At 41.4% G+C, this 25,035-nt stretch overlaps 1 protein-coding gene across 3 annotated transcripts in view; it reads right to left on the bottom strand.

The window, feature by feature from the left end:
• The window catches only part of adamts9 (ADAM metallopeptidase with thrombospondin type 1 motif, 9), a 51,299-nt gene extending 26,678 nt beyond the window's left edge, over window positions 1–24,621 (bottom strand). For all 3 annotated transcript variants that reach the window (XR_013656051.1, XM_011475080.4, XM_078947381.1), the window contains exons 1-25: window positions 24,322–24,621; window positions 23,630–24,036; window positions 22,438–22,600; window positions 19,910–20,241; window positions 19,351–19,434; window positions 19,149–19,273; window positions 18,882–18,922; window positions 18,687–18,792; window positions 17,083–17,229; window positions 16,528–16,669; window positions 16,081–16,185; window positions 14,806–14,951; window positions 14,462–14,643; window positions 14,194–14,330; window positions 13,540–13,657; window positions 13,293–13,388; window positions 12,509–12,675; window positions 12,268–12,397; window positions 10,826–10,952; window positions 10,525–10,729; window positions 10,265–10,429; window positions 9,464–9,625; window positions 8,256–8,375; window positions 1,937–2,044; window positions 1,677–1,844 (exon numbers count right to left, since the gene is read on the bottom strand). Coding sequence is in view for 2 of the 3 variants with exons in the window: in XM_011475080.4 (XP_011473382.1) it covers window positions 1,677–1,844; window positions 1,937–2,044; window positions 8,256–8,375; window positions 9,464–9,625; window positions 10,265–10,429; window positions 10,525–10,729; window positions 10,826–10,952; window positions 12,268–12,397; window positions 12,509–12,675; window positions 13,293–13,388; window positions 13,540–13,657; window positions 14,194–14,330; window positions 14,462–14,643; window positions 14,806–14,951; window positions 16,081–16,185; window positions 16,528–16,669; window positions 17,083–17,229; window positions 18,687–18,792; window positions 18,882–18,922; window positions 19,149–19,273; window positions 19,351–19,434; window positions 19,910–20,241; window positions 22,438–22,600; window positions 23,630–24,036; window positions 24,322–24,418 (3,780 nt within the window). In the remaining variant the exon portion in view is untranslated. The remainder of the gene's footprint in view (window positions 1–1,676; window positions 1,845–1,936; window positions 2,045–8,255; window positions 8,376–9,463; window positions 9,626–10,264; window positions 10,430–10,524; window positions 10,730–10,825; window positions 10,953–12,267; window positions 12,398–12,508; window positions 12,676–13,292; window positions 13,389–13,539; window positions 13,658–14,193; window positions 14,331–14,461; window positions 14,644–14,805; window positions 14,952–16,080; window positions 16,186–16,527; window positions 16,670–17,082; window positions 17,230–18,686; window positions 18,793–18,881; window positions 18,923–19,148; window positions 19,274–19,350; window positions 19,435–19,909; window positions 20,242–22,437; window positions 22,601–23,629; window positions 24,037–24,321) is intronic.
• Window positions 24,622–25,035: the final 414 nt, after the last annotated feature.

The following is a 25,035-nucleotide window of genomic DNA, read 5'->3' as shown; positions in this document are numbered from 1 at the left end:
TGCAGCCCTGTCACAATGTTTCACAAGACTAAACATATGATAGGATGGTTTTACACACAATCACTGAAGGGACATTGTGTGCTGCTGAGATGTTGAGAATTTTTGGTCTTATGTGACTAAAAACAGTCTTTTTTTATTGTGACAAACATGTAGGTATATTTTTTGTATAGCTTTATGAATTACATTTATTTATTTAAAGAGTCTGCAGTTAAATTATCAGAAAGCCTTTAGATTTTTGCCCTTGAGATGAACAACACTCACTAGCCAAAACGTCAGAAACTTTTCTTTCACTACTGCCCTTTGACATAAACATCTAATCAACCAACCGTTAGTGCAGCAGCTCCATTGTTGAGATGCAGGTCAAGTTGACCTGCTTCATACCCCGAACCAAGAAGGTAGTGCGAGTGACTTGGAATAAAGGCTTTAGGAATAGAAGCTCTTTTTTCACACATAACTGAAACAAACCTGAGCGACATGGTTCTTTTAGCTTTATCAAAGCAGTTGGAAAATGGCAGAATGTCCTTTCTAGGTTATGAATATGTCATCCCCCTAAGCATAAAATGTCTTGAATTCCTGCTGAGGGAAGGATAGACTGTGTCCTCAGTTTATCCGTCCAGCTTTGTGGCTGGGGTTTCTTATGGTGTATTTCCATTAGCACCAGCTCAGCATTGTTCAGTTGTCTAGCACCTTTTTGCCTGCTTTTCAAACAGCTCCAAGTTGGGGTGGATGCAGTTTACAGACATGATGGGAGGACTGGTAGCCTGAGTTGTGTTTTGTTTCCAGAAAAGAGCAGGAAACAGCGGTAAGTATTTGGGTTTTGCCCGCTTTGCTAAAATGAGCCTGTGTTACTCAAGTGTATTAAAAATAAAATGTACCAAACCTATACGTATCACAACAAATTGAGACGAGAAAAGTCAACCAGTTAATAATAATGTAAATTTTCAGGTAAAGGTAAAGGAAAACTCAATAAGACTGCTACTCCTCCACACAAAGAGGAGTCAGCAAAGGTGGTATGGACATCAAAAATGTATGAACATCATCATAACAGCATATGTTTGCCTCAGTTTGGCATAATAAGAGAGTCCCTAATTTTGTGGCCAATGAGTGATTTTCTTATGTGTTTGCATCATATTGCTGTTTGCACTGCATATTTGGGAGGACACAGGGTGCATTTGTGTGCACTGTGTATTGTGTACTTGCAATCCAAATGCATTGTATCACAAGCACTCAGATGAGAAACATCTGTAAATAAAGAGCACCCCCTCACTGTTGCCTCTTGCATCTCTCAGCTCCAGAAATGTTTGCTTTACTCCCAACTCTTCTTTCTCACATGCAAACAATATAGAAGAGAGGGGCCACGTGAAAAGGGTCAATAGGAAATTCAGATTTTTTTCTTTTTCCTTTCCCAGAATTCTGAAATTACAGTTAGAAAGTCTGAAGAAAGGTTATCATTCTGACTTAAAGTCAAAGCAGATTGGTAAGGGTCAACATTTTCAAAATAAGTTATGAAAAGTTTCGCATTTCTTTTTTCCCCCTCAATAACCTGCATTGTCTCAAGAACAAAGCAAACACAATGAAGCTCTAATAACCAAAGTCCCAAAGACATAGCTAATGGATGTATTTATGAATGAATGAATAAATAGAGGATTTAAGCTTAAATTTAGTGGATCTCTTACCAATGTCCATTCCAACACTTTCCACTGTCCACAAGCTACAACTGAGCACACCCCGCTGGCAGGGGGCTTTGGTAGGTGAGCGCATGCTGAATCATCTGCCAATCCACCCTGGTCGTCACGGCAACTCACAAAGCGCATCCATGTTCCTTTGCCACAGCTGGCACTACACTGTCGTGAAGAGAGGAAATGTTAAGAAGCCAGAAAGCACAAAGTAAACAAACCAGTATTAAATTGTCTGAAAGTGTGAGAATGGAACAAACCGGGGCCCACGAGCCAAACCGCCACTGGGTTTTGTGACCCTGGTGGGAAGGGACTTTGGTTCCTGGGGGAACAGGGTGGCTGTTGGGACACTGGGCAACTTCACAGTCCTGTGAAAGATGCAGTGATTCATGCAGTGATTAACACAATGAATACACTGTAACAACATCTGTCCCTGACTGCAAAATACCAGGAATATCAGGGATAGCTCCTCTGACAGAAACAGTTGGTAACAACCTAAACCATGTTCCTTCAGTCCTACATTTGAAAGTAGTTATGTTTCCCATCAGCCCCCCCCCCCCCCCCCCCCCCCCCCCCCCGCTATCAAAACAACATTAACTGGGTCTGCCCTGTCAGTTCAGACTATGGGTTGTGGCAGTAAGCCACTCAGCATAAAGCCCTGATCCCTGTCATAACAGGTCATAGTGGAGTGGTATTCAGCGGCTCCAATGCCCATGCTGGCGTGGTTAGAAACTCCACCCCCTTCGTCTTTCACCTTCCGCCCTTTACCCCCTCCCACCCCCCATGCCATTTGGTGCCCTCTGAACCCTGTCTCTTGGGTTGAGGACCCTAATCAGACTGCACACACTTTGGGTAAACTACACATTCCACACTCAGCTTCTCTAAGCAAACACAAGAATATTTATGCATAGATATTTGTAGTCATCTCACACCCCTGTCCACCTATCTGACCTTTTTCTAAGCCCTCTTGGGTGGTGGAGAGCAGTCGTGCAGGGGCTAGCAGTTTGGTGGCCCACTTCATGGTTGGCTGATCTGAATCACTGCGAGGTGAGGCGCCTGCTTCAGGGTCACTGGTCACCAGTCTCTGCCAGCCCAGGCACCGGAATTAAGAGCTGCTGCAACTAGAGGGGGGGCCTCATCCTGAGCCTGCATGCTCAGCCCTCTGAAATGGGTTAATGCCCCACGCTGACCAAACAAAACTCTCATTCAGCTCTAAATACAGTAAGTTTCTTTGGGGGTTTGTGCCTCTAAGTTTGCATGTGTGAGAAACATAGACTATACATAGACACATTAAAAAATTTATTTTAGGGAATCAAACTATTTCACACCATGTGATTATTATTGATTATATTTGTTCTGAAACAAATATTCCTCTAGTTAATGATACAGGTAAGACAATACTTCTAGAAAGACAATCTAGAAACACTATTAAAGATTGATTTTCAATCCTGGCAATACTCTGTAGCAACCTTAACCACAGCCTTATACTGAGTTTGTTAGTAAAAACCTTAACCAGTAGATTGATGAAGCATGTACACAAACTTTAAACTTCGCTGATTACCTTGATTTTGAAATGTTACTGTTTTACGCCATGAAAAATGTACTCAAAACTATTGCTAAACTTACATTTCACATTGTTGTTAGGTAAAGAATAAAGATATTAAATTTAAATAGTTACAAGCTACTCCGGTTCATCAATCAGGAGTTAAACATTTTTGGGTTTAACCTCATGATGGGTCAAGTAAACTTATGAACAGGAAACCGATTTTCCCAACAGAGAAAAGAGGGGGGGTCAGAAGGTCTGATCTGTAGAAACAGACCAGAGCTGGACAGTTTCTTTCTCAGTTACTGTGCTGTGAATCACAGAAAAGGCAAATTCTGAATACAATTTAGGAAATTGATAAAGTTAAAGGACATCCATTTACATAGTTATCAGTCTGTGAACATACACACTTGTAAAGTGAAGAAAACTAAATTTATTTTGGATCCAATGCAGTTCGGAAGACTTCAAAAACCCACTCCAATGAAAATTGTTTTTGGTGTTTTTACCGTATTCTTGTACCTTTTTTTCTCATGATGAAGGACAACTATAAAAGGTTTTCAGATTAAAACTGCATTTGAGAAATTTTTATTCAAATGGAAGAAAAAATTCCATTAGAAAAAGCTTTTAGTTGGGACCTGGAAATTAAAAGAGGTGGGCCAAAGTCTATCTTCCCCGCATTTTGCAAACAAAAAAAATACATTAACGTCTTCATCTTCCTCGTCTGAGCTGGTATCTGGCTCAAATTTTTTACGGCTGAATTGCTCAAACATTGCTCAGCATTTTTGTTGCACCACTGTTAGCTTGGAGTTGTGAGGGGCTGTAAGATAGCTGGGTAGAGAGTGTAAACAAAGGGATGATGGGATAACAGTCCCACCTACAACTCAGTAGCAAGTTTCTGATGACCTTCTGCTGCTCTGCAGAAACTATTGTCTTCTTTCTCTTTCGGCTTTTCCCATCAGGGGTCGCCACAGCGAATCATCCTTTTCCACCTCACTCTATCATGGACATCTTCTACCCTAACATTAGCCAACTTCATGTCCTCTGTTAAGACATCCATGTATCTCCTCTTTGGCCGTCCTCTCGCCCTCCTGCCAGGCAGCTCCATCTCCAACATCCTTCTACCAATATATCCACTATCCCTCCTCTGAACATGTCCAAACCATCTCAGTCTGGCTTCTCTGACTTTGTCGCTGACACAGGCAACATGAGCCGTCCCTCTGATGTACTCGTTCCTTATCCTGTCTAACCTGGTCACTCCTAAGGAGAACCTCAACATCTTCATCTCCGCTACCTCCATCTCAGCCTCTTGTCTCTGTCTCACTGCTACCGTCTCTAACCCATAGAGCAGAGCTGGTCTCACCACTGTCTTGTACACCTTTCCTTTGAGTCTTGCTGACACTCTTCTGTCACACAACACTCCTGACACTTTCCTCCACCCGCTCCAACCTGCCTGCACTCGCCTCTTCACCTCTTTTCCACACTCCCCATCACACTGAACTGTTGACCCCAAGTACTTAAACTCCTGCACCTTCTTCACCTCAGCCCCCTGTAACCTAACGCTTCTACCTTGATCCCTCTCGTTCAGACACATGTATTCTGTCTTACTACGACTGACCTTCATGCCTCTTCTTTCCAGAGCAAACCTCCACCTCTCTAGCTGTTCCTCCACCTGCTCTCTACTCTCACTGCAAATTACAATGTCATCCGCAAACATCATTGTCCAGGGAGATTCCTGTCTTACCTCGTCTGTCAGCCTGTCCATCAGCATAGCAAACAAAAAAGGACTCAAAGCTGATCCTTGGTGTAGTCCCACCTCCACCTTGAACTCCTCTGTCTGACCTACAGCACATCTCACCACCGTCATACTTCTCTCATACATGTCCTGAACTACTCTGACATACTTCTCTGCCACTCCAGACGACCTCATACAGTACCACAGCTCCTCCCTCGGCACCCTGTCATACGCCTTCTCTAAATCTACGAACACACAATGCAGCTCCTTCTGACCTTCTCTGTACTTTTCCATCAACATTCTCAAAGCAAAAATGGCATCAGTGGTGCTCTTACGGGGCATGAAACCATACTGCTGCTCACAAATCTCCACCTTCTTCCTAAGCCTGGCTTCCACTACTCTTTCCCACAGCTTCATTGTGTGGCTCATCAACTTTATTCCTCTATAGTTGCTGCAGTTCTGCGTGTCACCCTTGTTCTTAAAGATCGGGACCAGAACGCTTCTCCTCCATTCCTCAGGCATCTTCTCACTCTCTAAAATCCTATTGAACAACCTCGTTAGAAATTCCACTGCTGTCTCTCCTAAGCACTTCCATACCTCCACAGGTACGTCATCAGGACCAACGGCCTTTCCGCTCTTCATCCTTTTCAGAGCCTTTCTAACCTCATCCTTTCCAATCTCTGCTACTTCCTGCTCCACAACAACCACATCTTCCTCCCTTCTTTCCCTGTCATTTTCCACGTTCATCAGCTCCTCAAAATACTCCTTCCATCTTTTCTGTACACTCTCCTGAGTTGTTAGCACCTTTCCATCTCTGTCCTTAATCACCCTTATCTGTTGCACGTCCTTCCCATCTCTGTCTCTCTGTCTGGCTAGCCTGTACAAGTCCTTTTCTCCTTCCTTTGTGTCTAACCTGTCATATAGCTCATCGTAAGCTTTCTGTTTGGCCTTTGCCACCTCTCTCTTCACTCTACGCTGCGCTTCCTTGTACTCCTGTCTACCTTCCTCAGTCCTTTCTACATCCCACTTCCTTTTAGCCAACCTCTTCCTCTGGACGCATTCCTGTACTTCCTCATTCCACCACCAAGTCTCTTTACCGTCTTTCCTCTTTCCAGATGACACACCTAGCACCTTCCTACCTGTTTCCCTGATAATTTCTGCTGTAGTTTCCCAGTCATCTGGAAGCTCATCCTGACCACCCAGGACCCGTCTCAACTTCTGCCTAAATTCCTCACAAGTTTCTTCATTCTGTAGCTTCCACCACTTGGTCTTCTTTTCTGTTTTCCCTCTCTTCTTCTTCCTGACCTCCAGAGTCATCTTACACACCACCATGCAGTGCTGTCTGGCTACACTCTCTCCTACCACCACTTTGCAGTCAATAACCTCTCTCAAATGACCTCGTCTGCATAGGATGTAGTCCACCTGAGTACTCCTACCTCCACTTCTGTATGTCACTCTATGTTCCTCTCTCTTCTGGAAGTAAGTGTTGACTACAGCCATTTCCATCCTCTTCGCAAAGTCCACCACCATCTGTCCCTCCAGATTCCTTTCCTTCACACCAAACCTGCCCATCACCTCCTCATCACCTCTGTTGCCCTCACCAACATGCCCATTAAAGTCTGCTCCAATAACAACTCTCTCTCCTCTGGGGATACTCTCTATGACCTCATCCAACTCACTCCAGAATCTCTCCTTCACTTCTAACTCACAGCCAACCTGTGGCGCATACCCACTGACTACATTCACCATCACCCCTTCAATTTCTAACTTTAGGCTCATCATCCTGCCTGAGACTCTTTTCACCTCTAGAACACTGTTTACAAACTCCCCCTTCAGAATCACACCTACCCCGTTTCTCTTCCTGTCAACACCATGATAGAACAGTTTGTATCCTCCTCCAATACTACGTGCCTTGCTGCCCTTCCACCTTGTCTCCTGCACACACAGTACATCTACCTTCCTTCTCTCCATCATGTCTGCCAGCTCTCTGCCTTTCCCTGTCATTGTGCCAACGTTAAGAGTCCCTATTCTCAAACCTATGTTCCTGCCTTTTCCCTTCTCTCTCTGGCCACGGACCCTTCTGCCTCCCCTCTTTCTTCGACCAACAGTAGTCAAATTTCCACCGACACCCTGTAGGTTAACAGCATCGGTGGCGGTCGTTGTTAACCCGGGCCTCGACCGATCCGGTATGTGTAAAGTGTTGTGGATGATTCGCATGGTTATTTTGGCAATTTTTACGCCGGATGCCCTTCCTGACGCAACCCTCTCTATTTATCCGGGCTTGGGACCGGCACAGAGGCAACTGGCTTGCAACCCCTGCGGCTAGATTTCTGCAGAAACTATTGTATGTCCTAGAAAACGACACAGGTTATTTGATTTAGCCAAAAAACAGCATAGCCACAATGAAAAGACCAATTTTAAATAGATCCAAAAGTGATTGGAGTGGGACTTTAAAAATGAATTTGTGGTGTGGCTAACTTCTTAACATATTTTTAGACTACATCATGTCCAGTCCTACAAAGTATTATTGAAGGCTTCAGCCAGTGACTGTATATGAAAACTGGAGTGTGACGTCACCCATAGAAAATGGCTTCCTTCCGGCTCCAACCGAATCAATTCAATTCAATTACCAATTTTTTCGTGATACAGACGCCACAATATTGGACTCAGACCACATCAGTAAGTAATGATTGGTCCGAGTCAGTCTGAGTCATTGCTTTTATGGCAACCACACCCCTTTCACTGAAAGTGGGCTTGTTTGACGGCCAGTGGGCACCACATACTTTTATCGAGCACCTTGATTGTCCAATTTATAACTTGACTAACTTGTAATAAAGAAAAAAATATTGTGAAAAAAATTAGGAATAACAAGAACATGTTAAAAAAGAAAAGGTATCAGGGCAAGAATTGTTGTTCTGACGAATAGAATGACTGAGTAATAGCTGTTTATTCCTATGTAGAAGTCTATGGGATTTTAACTTTTTGGAGCCAGCAGGTACTTTCTGTTTGTAACACGAGTGGGGAGAGTTCACTCAGTCCAGTTCTTAAATACAGTCAATGGTTTCAGGTGTACTTCAGGTGTTGCTTTGTACTTATGGGCCATTTGCACTGAAGGCTACACTCAAGACTGCTGTTGCTCATCATTAATGATCCTCACCCAGAATCCCTCAAACATAAGGAGAAACACAGTGAGGAAGTGTGCATTTATGTGTTGATGTTAGAGAACGAGGACGTGGTCTTGACATTGCGAACAGCTGACCATCAGATGCTGGTTAAGAAAACACTGCATACAACGCCCCCTTACCTGGGTATTAGTGGGTCGGGTGGCAGCGTTACACTCAGTGTCGTCCATAACAGCAGCGTAAGACCCCACCACACATTTCACAGCTCGCATCTGGTAGCCGGGCCCACAAGAAGTAGTGCACTGAGTTCAAAGAGAAAAAAGGGGGGAGTGGTGGAGAAACATGTGAGAAACAGTGAGAAAAAGACACAGAAGGTAAGCAGAAAACAGATGGTTCTCCAGAGGAAACCCCCAAGCATAATAAATAAAATAAAAAAACATTGTAGGCCAGTAAAAGAATACTTTTTTACCTTGATATTTGTTTATTAAAAATAAATAAGCTCATATAGTTTGCAATAGTTGTTTTTCCACTGTAGATAAGTCAAAGGGTACAGCCTCACATTTGCTTCTGGCTCATTGCCTTCAGTGGAACAGGGTCAAATTTGTGCGGCGGCAAACTTCAGCTACTATTTCACCACGCTTCATTAAACTGCTTCAAACACACCTTAATATGTGCAAAGCCTCCGATGGGAAGCACTAAGATATTTCACATTTTTTAGAGTGAGGGGCTATGTGTGTGCATGCACAGACGGGGAACGCATGCAGACTGTGTGCAGAATGCAACTTTTTCATAGAAATCCGTGCACAGCATGTGGAGGAACAGGACTCCCAGGATTGTTTTTCCGCGTTTGTTAACATGCCTTGGAGAACTGGGAGGAGGGCCAAGCTATTTGACAACTTTAGCTCATCTGTGCACTCCCCACAGTTAACATGTGGGGAGAACTCGTGAGAGAAATAACAGCAATTGTTATCTGCTGTGCTGCTTTTCATCAGTACGGTTAAAAGCATCCTCTAGAACTTGCTGGAAGGAAAACATTTTTCTTTTCTTTTGACACAACAAAAACCAATCACAAGATTTATCTAATTATCTTATAAGAAAGCCTATTATCAATATGGTCTTTTGATCACTGTGTGCTTTAACTCTGAAGAACAGAGGAATAAGCTTTAACATGATGCAGTTATTTTACTGAATTCAACAAGTGTAGGATTAAGAAAATTGTATTTAGTGCTGAATTTTCTGCATACATCTGATATGAGCAAATCCAATTTGACACTTGTTCATGTAAAACATTAAAAAAATGGATCATTTAAGGGTGTATTGCATGTAAATGTACTAGATTGAAACTACTTGCATAGTACTATTAGAAAAGTTCAGGTAAGATCTAACTCACCTGTCCCCACGGTCCAACTTGCCAGGATGCACACTCTTGCTGTTGGCACATCTGCACCGACTCAGGTTTAGGTGAGCCGCAAAAGCGGTCATCCAGACGGTCCTCGCCAAACTGACACCAAGCCTGACGGTGCTTGTAGCCTTTTCCGCACGTTACAAGGCACTGAAAGATAAGTTTTTTTCACATTTTTACATCATGCAGCTATTGTTTGTTTTACTCCTCTCTGTTTTTTAGGCTGGTTTTTATGAAAGTCTTGTAGGAAAAAGAAAGATTTATAGATTTTAAAGTGAACCTGATAGTTACAGACGACAAAAAAAGCAGCGTTATTTACGAAGAAGTACTGTATTTTACAATGGAAGTGTTTGGGCAGCGCCACATGGGAGATCTAAAACATCCCTGGAATGCAGCCCACTGTTTTGCAAGAGCTTGCTCTACAGTATTTAAACCACGCAGCCGTTAAGTACGACTTTACCCTGCAATCACTGCTTTCACAACACTCATTTGTAGTGGATGGATGGAAGTAATTCTCTGAGACCAAGTGACTGAGACATGCACAGTCAGCACTGGATTTTAGACTTGATCCGGTTCAAATAGAAGTACATTTGTTAAAAGTAAAAAAAAAATAATTCCAGGACTTTTTTTACTTGTAAATAATACACAGCATCAAGTATTATTCTTTAAAGCAAACATTCTGCCCACTATATACGACAAAGCTGTACCATGTAAAACACATCAGCCTCCTTTTTAGTAATAAATAGGACAGCATGCTCAAATATGTATTTTCATAAATATGTAGCTGACCTCGGACCATTCTCCAGTCTTCCACTGTGGACAGAGGAACTCATTGCAGGGTTGGATGGTAAGTTTATCCCTTTGGCTGCATTTGCTGTCATCACCGCCAGACTCAGCTGCCTTTCGACAAATTGCACCGCGGTGGCGAGTGCCTCCACCACAGCTCTTGGAGCACTGCAGATTACAAACAGAGTTACAGGTACCCCAAATTGGTGTATAGATTTGGGGAGACGAAAGGCACTCATAGTGACATTGTGCCACAATCTTACCTCTGACCAGGGGGAGTATTCCCAACCACCTGGGTTACAGTCTCCATGGCAGCTTTCTTTGTCCTCAGGCTTGTGCTGGCCACTGCAGAAGCGCCCATCAATTTTCTGAGTCTTACCATGGCTGATTTTGGCACAGTATATTTCCAAAGTGCGATATCCGTGGCCACACTGGGCCGTGCACTCGCTTTTACGAGCCACATACCACCTGGATGAGCAGAGGGACAGGAGGTTTTGTCAGGCTGTCATGAAGCTGACTGGTTCCTTCTCACTGTTGCTTTTATTAGCTTGTTTAAATGCAAACCTGAGTTCACATTCAGTGTTGCAGGGCTCAGTGACAACAGCAGGACGACCTGTGCCATAACACCTCTGGTCCGACACCACCACCCTGTCCGACTCTCTGCTGCACAGAATTTTCCGTTTGCGCTCTCCTGTGAAGACACAAACAAGTTTAAACAAGAAAGTGATATAATGCTTAAACACCAGAGGCCGTGACAGAAACTTTAGTTACAAACTCGCTGACATGTTTATGATTATTCATGTCAGCTCCGTTTGGAGAGGCTCCAGCTTTCTGTGACCTTTAACACCATAATGCACGCAGGAATAACAGTGTTGAAATTTCACTTATTTGGTTTTTTGCCTTAAAGAGAAACGTTTGATCAGCGCATAAAAAAAATAACTTTCTAGAGGTTTTAGTTTGGTTTGGAAATATATAATTGAGTCACATTCTTTTATTTTAACAAATTTTTGTTCATAATTTCTCATTTTAAAAAACACGTACAAACAAATGTTTGCATATTTCTGGATGTAATGTTAAAACTTTTCAGAGTCAACTAAAGTGATGAATCTACTTTTAAAAATGTAAAATCCATGAAATATTTATGTTTCAATCATGATAAACCAAAACAAGCTAACATTTTTATTATGTAGTATATTTTTGCTTTTTATCCATACAGGATGTGTGGAATCCACTGAGGGGGCGTGGCCTAATGTGGTCAGTCAGTAAACTAAGACTGAAGAACATGGAGTTTTATACTGGTGGATTAGGTAACAATATTGCAATAAGTGCAATAAGTCCGAAGTTTACATCTAGTTCAATGTGAAGAAGTTGCAGTTTCAAAACAGTCTGACACCGTTTTTGCATTTGTTTTATGCTTAACTTTAGCTAGAAAACCCCTAAAATGATTCCTTTGCAAGTCTGCAGGTGAAGCTGTGGTAATATCAGCAACATACACAATAAAAACTAATGTTTTGGCATGTGTGCATCAGTAAACACTGTCAGGAAGATAATAATCCCTTTACTAGGTAATAAATGTGCACCTCAAGTTACCAGAATTTGCATCAGGGTGCTATGAAAGACACTACATGTCAGCTGTTTCTCCTGCTGTGGACTCAGCTTCTCCTTGGAATTTTCTGCAGGTTGTTCCAACAAAGCTGTGCCAAAAAGCCAACAAAGAGATTCCCACACAGAAAAAAGTGAGTTTTGGAGTGTACCTGCAATCCCCCTCCGCTCACCCACATCGTCCAAGCAAATCCAGTTGTATAACAGACATGTATAATTTGCCACAGCAAACTATACAGTTGATCTATATTAGCCTGGGCATGCTTTTAGTGCCAAGCAAGAAGTTGATCAATTGAGCTATATCTTCCTAAAGTTTCCTCATACTCTTTAACCCATCTTCAATGTATACCCACACAAATCACTGGTGAGCTAAAGCCTGCCAACCACATGTATCTCCCCCTCACCTTGGCAGAGATGGCTGCACTCCTGCCAGGGCCCATAAGCATCCCAGAAGAATTGCTGGGGCTTGTCCTCAATGGGGATGTTAAAAGAGTACCTGACATTAGGGTTATAAAGGTTCCCAACCGACAGCACCTGGGAAAAAGGATAAAATATCAGATAAAAAGTCACAAACCATGTACTTTGACAAATGGTCTCCGGGTCTGACACTTTGCAAAATTGCATATCGAAGCAGGTTTCCCTTACCTGGATAATGACCTCCTCTTCAATGCGGTCAGTGCAGTTGATCCTTTCAATAACATGGTCAGAGCCGCTGTATTCAATGACAGTGTTGCCCACTTTGATTTCCCTTTTGAACATGCTCACCACAAATTCCCCATTGAGCAGGAATTCTCCACGGCTATTTGAAACAGCTACGAAGAGACAAAAGTCGTTTAAAGAATAATTCATGTTAGATCTTAGTATTCCTCAGTTTTCTGCTGCGGCTATCAGCATTGTGAAAGCAATTACCTAGCATCGCCTGGAAGATTAAGCCCAGAAACTCAGTGCATAACATTTTTTTTTCACAGGAAGACAGATGCAGCCAGCAGAAGTAAAGCCTCAGTGTGCTAAAATAATCCTGTATTCCAGAAGAAGTCCCAACAAGAGGCATCCTGCTCTTTCAGAAACCACTGTTCTGCACCTTTTCAGTCTAATGCGATTATGGAGCTAATTTCCTGCCCATTCTTGCCATTTCCCACAATTAATCTGAGAAGTTTGAGGTCTTTAACGAGAATTTCTGGATGCACAAACAAACAATCAAAAAGCACTTGAGGTGGGAAAAATATTTAAATTACACAAACCAGGATAATGAAAGGAATTTGAGAAAATATTATCTGTCCTTAAGTGTAAAACGTTCTTAAAGGTTCAATAGACTCGACCTGCTGAGGTTTCAAACACAATAAGGATTGTAATAAAACCCTCAAAGTGGAGCATTGTGATGCAATCTGCATCGTGAACCATAAATTCTGCACCCGTGCGGTTTTCCTACCGAGGTAGTTGTCATCATCCGATTTCCCTGAGTAGCTGTGTTGACGCACATCTATGTTTGTAGCACCACTGGGTATTCGCACCACTTCATTATAGCCTGTAAATGACAAGATGACAAGTGTTTAGGTCCTTTGCCTGCCTAGTTTGTTTATATTAGCTCCTTTTTTTACTATATCATGTTCAGATGTGTTAAAATAACATGTCAACAAAGGAAAGGAGATGACAGGATTACAAAAGGAATTACTGACCGTAGCGTACAATGTTAAAGGTGTCAGCAACAGTTTTGCAGGAGGAGTTGTCCCCCCCACAAATGCCACACTTGTCCCTCCTGGCTTTGGAGTTCAGTACATGATCACAGCCTGCTTGCTGCTCCGACAAAAAGGAAGTAGAAAACAACCAAAAGTACAGAAACTGTCATATGGTTACAGTTAAAAGTTAAAACAGTTTTGTGCCTAAAATTATGAATTGGTTATGATTTTACGGTCGTCATGTTTTTGTGGTTACAAGCAGTGTTAGTAGTTTGTGTATGCATGTTTTCCTTCATCTCTGCTGCTTCATTGTTACTCGGTGCCTTCAATATCCTTTTTTTTATTCAAATAAATAAATAAAACTCTAGTTAAAATAAATAATTTAAACACATTTAAAATGGTAGTGTGAATGTGTATGTTAAAGATATATATCATTCTTAAGGTAAAATCTTTGCAAAGCATCTCATAGTATGTCATGATAACAGTAATTAAATTTTTCATTACTATCCTGATTCAAAATATAGAAACAGATCATTAAGAAAAAGTCATAAAACAAAAAACGTCATCAACCTAATATGCCAATTTTAGCTTTATTCCCCTAATAATACTATATTTTTACCCTGAGAGTCTTTATTGTGGAGTTAGGAAGCTCACCCTGCACAGGCCCTGCACGCAGATGTCGTTGGTATCGGGTCCACATGGCGTCCCATCGGTGACCCTGTCCCTGAGCTGATAGTAGGCCGTGCTGCCTGCTGCCCTGCAGAAAAGCTTACACCTGTCCTTCATCAGGACTGACAGCATAGACAAAACAAAGACAATTCTTAATACCAGCTAAAGTCAGTGCAGGTTTGCACCACGTCTGTTTTTCATTAGCAAGAAAAAAAAGAGAGCTAACAGCAAAGGACTGAAGAAAAAAACTCACTTCCGCTGTATTTGGGTACCCAGCGAACATTAGGAGGTAGACCGTTAATGTTGAAATGCCTGCCATCAAATGTAGCACACTGTTCCTCCCTGAAGTCTTTCTTTTGTTTGGAGCAGGGCTCAGAGTTACAAGATCGAAACTTCATCCGGCGACCAACACAATACATTCCTCCATTCCTGGGCCTGAAACAGAAGGCAAGAAGACCATCAATGGATGATTCTGATTTGATAAAGGCTTGTAATGAAAAGACTCCCCTTAAGGAGTTTGATCCATGTTACATTGGCAGCTAAGATTGAGACATAATCCTGGAGGCATGCGTGACAACAAAGACATGGACTACTTACACGGGTCGGTTGCATTCACGCACGGCAATCTTTATTCCGCCGCCGCACGTTCGTGAACAGGTGCCAAAAGGACTCCAAACTCCCCAAGCTCCCTCTACAGGTGTGGTGTCATGCTCTTTGGCGATACATAAGCCATGCTTGCAGTGCTGCAGAACGGACAGTCATTGAATGAAAACACTCCATGTACATTACTTACTGTAGCATCAGAAAGAGTCCCTGCTATGGAGAATAGAACTTTTTTACCCAACTGTTAAAAACGATGCTGGGGAGAAAACAAGAGTCAACAATGCAACAACACATATTCATTGTACTAGGTTTCTGTTCCTGTACAAACAGTTCCTTCTTCTTAAACGTGTGAATGGCAAAGTCTGTAGTGATGCAAGTACGTATTGCTTCTTGGCTGAGGGTTGTTTCAAAACAAAGGTAAACATGACAAAGCGCAGTTCACTAGATAACCACAAGGTGCTTGGGAGCCAATCAAATTTGTTCGAAATTACTTTAGTGTTTATGTGGTCCAAGATTACATTAACAACAAGAAAAAAACCTTAAAGTATATTAACAATTGAAAGGTCGCCTTCATAGCTTGGCAGTTAAAGTGAATTTTTTTAAAACCTAATCATTTTGGCTTACACTTGACCCCAACATGGTCACAAATGTGTTTTTTATTTAACACAAAAGACTAACAAATGATGGCTCCCTTAACATTATAACTGCTCTGATAGCTTTCAGGCTTGTTTGACTTCTTTTTGGTCCATTTTGGAAAGATCAGGACGTGGAGACATCTCTGATCAATATATTAACCAGGGAGTAAGTGGGTTACCTGACCTCACCTGTCATTCATTTCTTTACCAATCATTGGTGTGACATAGTATTAGAAATCAGTTTAAACAAAACCAAAAAGTTTAAGTCCTAAAAGAAAAGATTCAATTAGACATAAGCTGGTTTGTAGCTGGCAGTAAAGTCATGTTAAATTGGGTTGTTTTCACGTCCATGTTTATCACCAGTGACTCCTTTTACTGCTACGAACCATGGACAGAGTCCAGTTAAAGCTGGGAGAATGTAGTTGATGATGTAAGAGCATGAAACTGCATTAAACAAAAAGGAAACAAATTTGGGTTTAAACACACAGTTTACATAACCATACTGCTGATGGACACAAGGAGTTTACTTAACATTATCTAGTTAGTCATGCATAAGACAATAAGCAAATCAACTTTTGACAACCGTTTTTACACTTTCACAAAAAAAAGACGTGTTTATCTCTAAGTAACCTACATTCCCAGGTGAACAGTCAGTGCCGTCTGCCCATGGCATGTGCTGCGTCCTGCAGCCCCGCTGAGCACCTTCTGGACTGGTGCACCACAGCCTCCGACACTGAGTCTGGCAGACAAACACCAGAAAAAGCATACATTGGTGCCAAGAATGGATAAAGACTTCTTTGAAAACTCTGCAACCATGACAATAGCTCTTACTTTTATTACTTTGTGTAAAAAATTGTGCCTACACATGTTCTTTTTAAGCTAAAAGATTTAAAGGTTTTAAGTTATGATGAAACATAAACCATATCTTAAGACATAAACTATTAACTAGTTACTCAAAAAGATCTCAAAGACTAAGTTGAAATGCTTCACGTTTATTGGAGAAACTTGGCATTGTGACTCGAAAGGCTTCCTCCACACTTGAAACACAACAGTTCAATCCATCATTCTTGACTCCACTTACCATGTATGGGCACACCTGCGTTCCCGGCCCAAATATCAATTCACACTGTTTGTTGACACTGTAAATTTGTCCAGGCAGCTGCTGTGAGAGAGTATACGGCCTAGAGACGGGCTCGTCCAGCAAGCATTCACCATATCCTGTGCTATTAAGAAATAAAAATGAAATTACTTGATGAAAAAAAGAGAAAGACAAGAAAAAAAACACACAGACAGAAAGCACACTCAGTGCAATAGAAGTGCTCGATATTATGTGTACAAAAATCTTGAAAGACTTTTATTAAGTTGGATTTTCTTTAAAATGACAATCTTAAGACCTCATAGCTTCAGGAAATTTATGTGAATAGGATGGGATTTTGGGACCAAATATTCAATTTATTTTCAAATTGTTATGGGCTGTTTAAATTAATAGACTAGAAAACCATTAAGGTTTTCTTATTTCAGAATTTGGTCACTGTTAATGGAAAGCTCACAATGGCATTTATGATGATGGCAACAAAAGCCTTGAAGTTTCAAATAACATTTTACCAGAGGTCCTAAGAAAAATAGTGCAACTTACTCAAGGAACTCCGTGATGTACTTCCTGCTACATTTGGACCACATCCAAGGGTTGGTGTTGTAATTGAGAGTGGGAGCCATCACATGTTGCTGTATCTTAACTCCATCTTCCTTACACTTCTTACTGTCATCATGGGGCATGTTAAACCTTATACAGAAAATAAAAACAAATTATGACGAAAAGCCTTCGAGCAAAAGCATTTCATCTTACTATTATGTGCAACTGCTTACTGTTATCTAACCATTTCCCTAACAAGACATTGATGCTAAAAAATGAAGCATCCTTGCAAAGTTATTGTTTAAATATTTGGGACTACCACCCAACTCTATTGTTTGCCTGTGGGATCCTATGCAGGAGGCAGAACATTGCAATGCTGAATTTTAAAGAACACAGAGGGAGTTAGAATCCTTTTGAAGTTTCTGTGGTGAATACATGTGATGCCCATTAATGGCATGCAGGTACAGCACCACACCACCTGCTGCTAAGCTGTCCGGTGAGCGTAAACATCAGAAATTAAACTATTTGTTTTATCCTGACGTCATTTTTTGTTGCTAAATATGCATTCTACAATAAAGCTTTAAAGCAAAGAAGGAAAAGAAGAAACAAAAAGATGAAATAAATGAACATGTAATGCAAGCTGCACTGATGATGTTAGTTTGTCCAACAAAATTTTTCCTATAGAGCAGATTTTTCTAAACTGCTTTATATTCTTCACAGCAAATACACTAAGATTGAGCACTGACTTACATTTTTCTAGCATTCAATCCAAATGAAATTCAGAAAATGTACTTTTAACAACCTAAAAAGCTGTTTTTAATCTTAAATGTTTTATCCTCAAGCTGATCAATTCCATGTCTTTATGTACACTGAATTACTTTAAGGCCTTTCTTTTTATTCTCTGTACAATAAAGCAAAAATCTACCTGAAATTAGCTTAAAATTGATGCCTGTTTTTAGATATTTTTCAGATTAGTTTGCAAATCTCTTGATCTGATTTTGTTCTAAGCCATTTTATTCTGGCCTCTGCCTGGTTGTCTGGCAATAAAACGTTGTTGTTTGTGTATTTCTGCCTATATAGTACTGGCTGGATCCATAGGATGAAACATTTTTAAACAAATACATGTTGCAATTTAATTTAGAATTTTGTAAAGTGGTAAAAGAACCATGTAAAAGGACCATTCAGGTTAAACATTAAATCACCTTTTCTTTTGCCCACCTTTTCTATTTGACTGAGGTAATAATAACGATAATACTATGTAATAATAGTAATAATAATAATGATAATGATGAGGTAATACTATTTTTGCCTATCATGATGGCTTTTCTATTTTTATATTTTATTTATTTGGGGATATTTTTTAATATAATACAGTGTTTTCAAATGCCTCACTTGTTTCCTTTTTGACCAAAAATAGCATTTCTTTGACTGTAGACCCGCTCCTGTTGTTGTCTTCCATACATATACATGGGAATGTGCCTGTTTTCCTGAGTGTGTGGTTTGAACAAGTGTTGAAGGTGTTTAACTGGCAGAAAGCAGGCAGCAAAAAGAAAAGAGAATGAAAAGCTTGAAGGACTTAACCAAACCAAAACCATCACAACACTTACACATGGCCGAGTTCGTGGGCAATGGTGAAGGCAGTGCTCAGGCCGTTGTCCTCGCTGATGCTGCAGCTCCTGTATGGATCGCACACCGTCCCCAGCTCTGCAAGGCCTAATTTGAAAGAGAATCACTTCAGTTTTTCTGAAAATAAATCACATTTAGTTTATTTTCATAGACCAAAAATGCTTGTAATCACTTACCAAGTGTGTCACACTTATCTCTGGCTCTGCAGATGTCCTGCCTGTGGTGAAGATGAAGATAGCAGGTGAGGATCAGTGGCACAGCTTGAAAGAACACTTCCCCAACCTCTTTTGGTTTTCATCTGGATCACATCTGAGTCTGTGATCAGCCTGGCTTTTTTTCTTTCCATACTTATCTACTTCAGTGGATATTTGGATATTTCAAAGACTTAAAAGACTTTTTGAAGTGTGCCGTATGCAGGACGAAAGCAGATATTTTCCCTGCACCTGGTGATAAGGATGGCAGTGTCGTGATGGGAGTGGTGGCTATCATCCAGCATGTTCTGGCTCTGCTGCCAGATGCAGAAGTTCTTCAAAGTTGTCTGTGCATTGAATGAAATGACCGGACCCTCCTAAAAGAATAATCACAATTTCAAGAACAGATCCAGTAAATGAATATGTGTACATTTTTAATCATTAGCAGGCTCACCTGCTCATTGTTTATAATCACTAACTTAACAATCACAATGTTGATCAGGTTGCCAATGCTGGGGTCCTTGTAGATGGAAGAAACCTAAATAAAGATATTTAAATCATAATTAAAAACCCCTGAAAGGAAGATGACTGAACATTTCTGCAGACAACACTTTTAGTCCCTTTAAAAAAATGTAAACTTTCTGCACAAACAGCACATAGGTCCTCTTAGCCTTCCTCTGAGGACTGCCGGCCCCAGATCCCTCAAAGCCCGTATTTGAAGTGTCTGGGAGTATGTGGTCTTTGTGACATACCTGAGCTAATTTCTGAACATTCATCAAAGCTGTCAGACAGAATCTCCCGAAAAATGTCCGTCTCTTACCAATGGTCTCTTGAAAGAGTTGTTTACCCCTCCCCTGAGCTGCCCTTTCCCTACCCCAAACCTGCTCAAAAGCCTTGCTGACCAGCAGCGCAAACAGCAGAGTAGAGCTGGTACACTCGTCTGCGTCTATGTGTGTAGAGGCGCTCACGTTAGCGTGCGCGCTTCTGTTCCCCAACCAAAACCAAATACTTACTATAGACATCAATGTGAGAATGTAGTGCTGTAGGTTGCTGCCATGATGCTCCACCATTTTGCTGTCGGCCACCACCATTACTTCAACAAAGCGTGGGTAGGAGAGGAAGCGCTTTGATCTCCTGTGAGGTCCTGAGTCACCACTGCTATCATTTGACGGTCTAGTGCTGGCGTGCTCTGATCTGAGCAAAGCATTCCCGGCCATGCCGGCGCTCAGTGACTCCAGGTCATTGAGTATGCTGGCTCTGACCACAGGGGCTGCGCGGAGAACAGTGGAGGCTCCAGCCACCGAGCCCCTCTTCAGCCTCTGTACCTTTTGTCTGTGTTTGTCTCCTAGAATGAGGAGCCAGAGGGAAGAGAGTATGTATAAATATACACAGACAGAAGCATATTCAATCAAAACAGTATAGGCCTACGTTGGCCCTGTGTATGATGTGGCTACGGCTGAGCTCAATTGTGGTTTCTGGCCTTAAAGATATAGGTCTGTGTGGTGGGTTGGCTGTATGAAAGAAGGCAATGTTAGTTGCCTTTTTCTGTTATGTTTATTGCTGCTTAAGAACCAGATAATTTACTAAAAATGCCTTTTTTCTGCCCCAGCTTGAAAGGAGGGGGGGTAAGAAGGAGGCAGAGTTCAGACAAGGTAACAGAAAAGCCTTCACCAAAGGAAAACCAAGCTATACAGCAAAAGTAATTAAAATAAAGAAACATTTTTAAACAAGTTGGCACAATATTCCTAACAAAGAAAAATGGGTTTTCATTGTTTTATGCAGGGTTGATTAATTTGCTATAAGATATGCTGTTTTATGCTTTGATTTGTTTGTAAAAAAATGTTTGGATATAAATGTATGCTACACTTGGCATAACGTAATGTATTTTGAAATTCGTCACACTAAAAAAATGGGTTGTACAATAATTAGGTTGATATTTGGAAAAAGAAATTGGCATTTTAGAATACTAACCAGTTACTGCAGGTTTTTGCTAAGTTTGAATAGTTTTATCTCTTTTTTTAAGGTTTATTCACAATTCTGGCCAGGTTTTGAGGACTGAGATATAGAAAATGAATCATGAGCCTAAAATAGTTTGGCTGAACCTTGGCTAGCTTTCAGCACGCAGAGCACACAATATGAAGTTTTAAAAAAGAAACAGGAAACTGCAGGATATGCCTGAGAATCCACAAGTATAGCAGCAAATATAGATTTTTTTCCCCCCTTTTTTTCATAACAATTAATGTCAACTGGAACAAAAATACTTTTTGTTCACTAGAATGTTTATATAAGTTTTACAGACAATTTAATGCAAATGTTGCCAAAAAAATTATTTTAAAAAATCTTGAGCTTAGATTTGCAATCTTTTCATCAAATGAAAACCAAAGCTCACATTTTTACACAACAAAAATAAAACTTTTTATGTATCATATCAAGAGAACATTTTTATTTTGATGTTTTGATGCTTCTAAATTTGCAAGAATGGAATTTTACACAACAGGGAATCACTCTAATCCATTTAAATTAATGTTTGTTCAAAGCGATGTTTACACTTATCCTCACACATGCTTCATTTTAAAATCAAAGGAGAACACACAAACATCTCCATACACTAACAAGAGTAAACATCTGCAGAGGAATCCCAGACAGACAAAAGAGAAAACATTTCCACGTTTATTTTCTTGCTACTAAAGCTTTACGTTGGCATAACTTTGCTATTACACAGTTTACTCTACATGGTCATAGCAGTTGGTCCAACTCTTTTATCAAGAGGAAGTACAAGAGTCAACAGGAAGTTCAGTCAGTAAAAGAAGATGGGATGAGACAAGGGTGAACTTCTAAATGATTTTTCCTGTGTGAGAGTCACACGGCTTCGTCACTACTGTGTTGCACGTGCTGCACACACTCTGACATGATCTCAACTGTTTGCACCACACTTTTATTGTAATTCAGACAATGGATTGCAGCCCCATCTATGGTTAATCTTTAGACCAAGTCAGCATTTTATTATTTTACACATTAGCAAGGAACAGTATTGTGTTCTTTGATAAAAGGCGATGCAAAAAAAAAGAAAAAACGGATGTAACCAAAAGGTTAATTTTCCATTAATGAAGACCATTACTGTAGCAGCTCGATAAGCTTGGCCGCTGTTACATAATCAGCTCAAACTGATAGGAGAGACTGTATGAGCGGTTCAGTGATTACGCCAGATTACGTCCGTGGGAACTAAGGGAAAGGCTGCATGTGCTTACAGACACATGGCAAGCTATCTGCTCTGAAAGCCAACATATGCCATGAAAATGCTTCCATGCACATCCAGACACACACTGCTACACACTGGGAGGTCCGTGCTCTGAGGCTGCAGAGGGGTGACTGGAGCAGTCATATGTAGGTCAGCTGAGCGAATGCAAAAACCCCTCTAATTGAAAAAAACGTTTATGCAAGCATTTTCATAAAGACATTAAAGATCCATTTTTGTCTGACCGAATGAACATTTATATTTTAAAATGCATGGCATGCTTACTCATCCAGGAAAGAGACTAACCTGAAGTATCGCAGGCTGAGGTATTCCCAGATGTTTGTTTCTTGGACGCACGTTTCTTGTATACGATATGAGGTTTTGTGTGTTCCTCTTCATAGTGTTCCCCTTGATAGCTGTGTAAGGGCTCCACAAAAAACTCCCCATCTGGAGATCTGAAAGTGCCAAGCTGGAAAGTAGAGCACATCCACAGCAGTTATGTACTCCATCAGATTAGGCCCCTCTGACTTAAAGCATTTTTTACATTGAAACTGAAAGTTTATCAAAAATCTGTGGCTGATAATGCAATGCAATGACAAAGTGTCCTAAATGGATGTGACTGTGTGTAACCCAGAAAGAGGAGGAAAGGAAATCAAAGGAGAACAAAGATGCCTATCAGGAAAACACCAAAGTGTATGTTACACAAGGAACATTTGAGCATTACTGTGGAGGTCTGGTAAATTGCAGATAAGGTACGTGCCAAGCCACGCACACTTCATTTAAAGCACATTCATTTTGGACAGCAGCTTGAAGGCTGCCCAGGCCAAGATTAATTTTTCACATAATCCACAGTAAAGTAAGATGACTAATGAGCATTGCAGCTTTGCAGGTGATCTATCATAAGTTAAGATATTTATTAAGGCTGGTATAAAAGTATGTTGAAAAGATCTGAAGCAAAGCAGAGCTTTTCTTCAGACGTGTGAATCAGCGCGCAGGACGTTTTATGAATAAACTTCTCAGCGCTCCTCTGAGCTCTCTGCAAAACTGCTGCTCCACCGGGACTTGGTTGGATAGCTCCGTGATGACGTCAGTGCCCCTCGTCGCGCAGCTGTACTGGCGTGCGTAAATACGTCACCGTGCACCCGGTAACCGGGAGAAAAATCGGAGTGCGGGGGAGACTTTTCGTTCAGTGATGACAACTCATGATAGATATCTTTTTATGTTTTTTTTTCTTGGTAGTATATTTCAATAATATAAAAAAATCAAAACTTTACTATTTTCTTTTCTTTTTAATCACATTCTCTGTGTAATAAACAGGGAAACATTAAGATTACGCATGACAGTCACATTATGGATGCAGTTTGCGCTGAAAGTCTGGATCAAAAAAAATAAAGCAAATATTGCTGCATTAGTTTAGGCCATTGAGAAGCAAAATGTACCCATAAACACATTAAATTAAATTACGCAAGGCGAGTTTGGCCCGCGCGTAAAAACTTACCAGTCCGGAGCACAAACTGATGACTGCGGCGTGTTGTAAATGAGCATTTACGTGCCCTTTATAGAAACAGTGCCTCAACTCCGTGTCCTCCTCCTCCACCACCTCCTCTGCTCCCGTATCCACTCCAAAACCTGTAGCATTATCCCCTTTGGCAACTCCAAGTATTGTCACAGTGTATAGAGGTGCAATAAATCCCGCATCCACCGTGAGGTTGAGGTGATAGTTTTGTCCGAAAGCTGTTATCCTGTAGTGGACATTTGACGAGGCCCAGTGGTCCGTGGCATTGGCGCTCCCCTCGTCCAAGCTCCGTCTTTTCCTTTTGAAGTGCACGATGGTTGGAAACTTGTCACCAGCTTCATTTAGGCGCACCGGGGTCACAATCTCGTACGCGCCCAGCTCCTCTTTTGCTGCAGAACAGTCACAAGAATGACAAACTGTTTAGAAAAGGAAAAGAAAAGAGGAAAAAAAGAAAGCCCAGATCTGTGTCAAGTGTTAGATGTCTTCATCTTAATTCCAAATCTCCTTTACTTAAGTTAAGGGGAAAAAAAGAGTGTACTGACTGAGAGACTGCGAGTCATGTGCTTGGAAGAATTGGCAACTCATTCATTCTTTGCCTCCAGGGCAAGAAAATAACCTTTAAAAAGGGAGGGGGGTGAAAAAAGCGCAGAAGTTGACAGAAAGACATGCTTTACCTGTGCTTGAACTCAAAAACAGTCTCCCTGTAAAGGCAACTACATTCAATAAATCCGGGAAAAGTAGGAACCCCAAGCCCAAGTAGAGCACATGCATGATTGTCCACGTTCGGAGGAGAGAGGCAGCCTGTGCTCCTGTAGTAATGCTGTGTTCCTGCGGTCACTCAGGGCTTTCCGCCTCCGGTCCCGCCTGCCACATCCAATCGGATTATCCTCGACTCCTGAGTAGATGGTCTCTGGCCGGTGAGCTACGCTGCCGGGACGTGAGCGCTTCGCGGATTCCCTGACAAACATGCATTGTGCACAGAGTGGACAGGCTGCTGCAGCATTCAACTGCGAGCTCCGCTAACCCGTGAACTCTCCCCTGCAAGGGGCGGGATCATCTATGTAAGGTACTCTGCTGCAGAAACCCCACTTCCGTTACGCACCACAGTGACAAAGGTGGTGTCCTGGCAGAAAAAAGTACATAAAAAAATGAAGCGCAAAAGTGACTGCGCACGCGCAATCTCACACCCTGATTGCTCATATAATGTGATTTTGCAACTTGAAGTTGTCTTGGGGTGGTTGGAAGTACAGTAAAGTAGATCAGGGACCATGGAAGTGAGGTGGGGCCCATATAGGAAATGCCTGCCCTGGGGCCACAGAGATAAATGTGGGCATGGCTGTGTGCTTAGAAGTTTATGGGATCACAGGGTGGCAAAATTCAATGTGGCA

Source organism: Oryzias latipes, chromosome 5 (assembly GCF_053564925.1).
Source record: "Oryzias latipes strain Hd-rR chromosome 5, Olatipes_Hd-rR_3.1".
In the NCBI taxonomy this organism is placed as follows: Eukaryota; Metazoa; Chordata; class Actinopteri; order Beloniformes; family Adrianichthyidae; genus Oryzias; species Oryzias latipes.
Note: the sequence above shows the minus strand (reverse complement) of the source record. Positions and strands in the feature narration are given on the sequence as shown.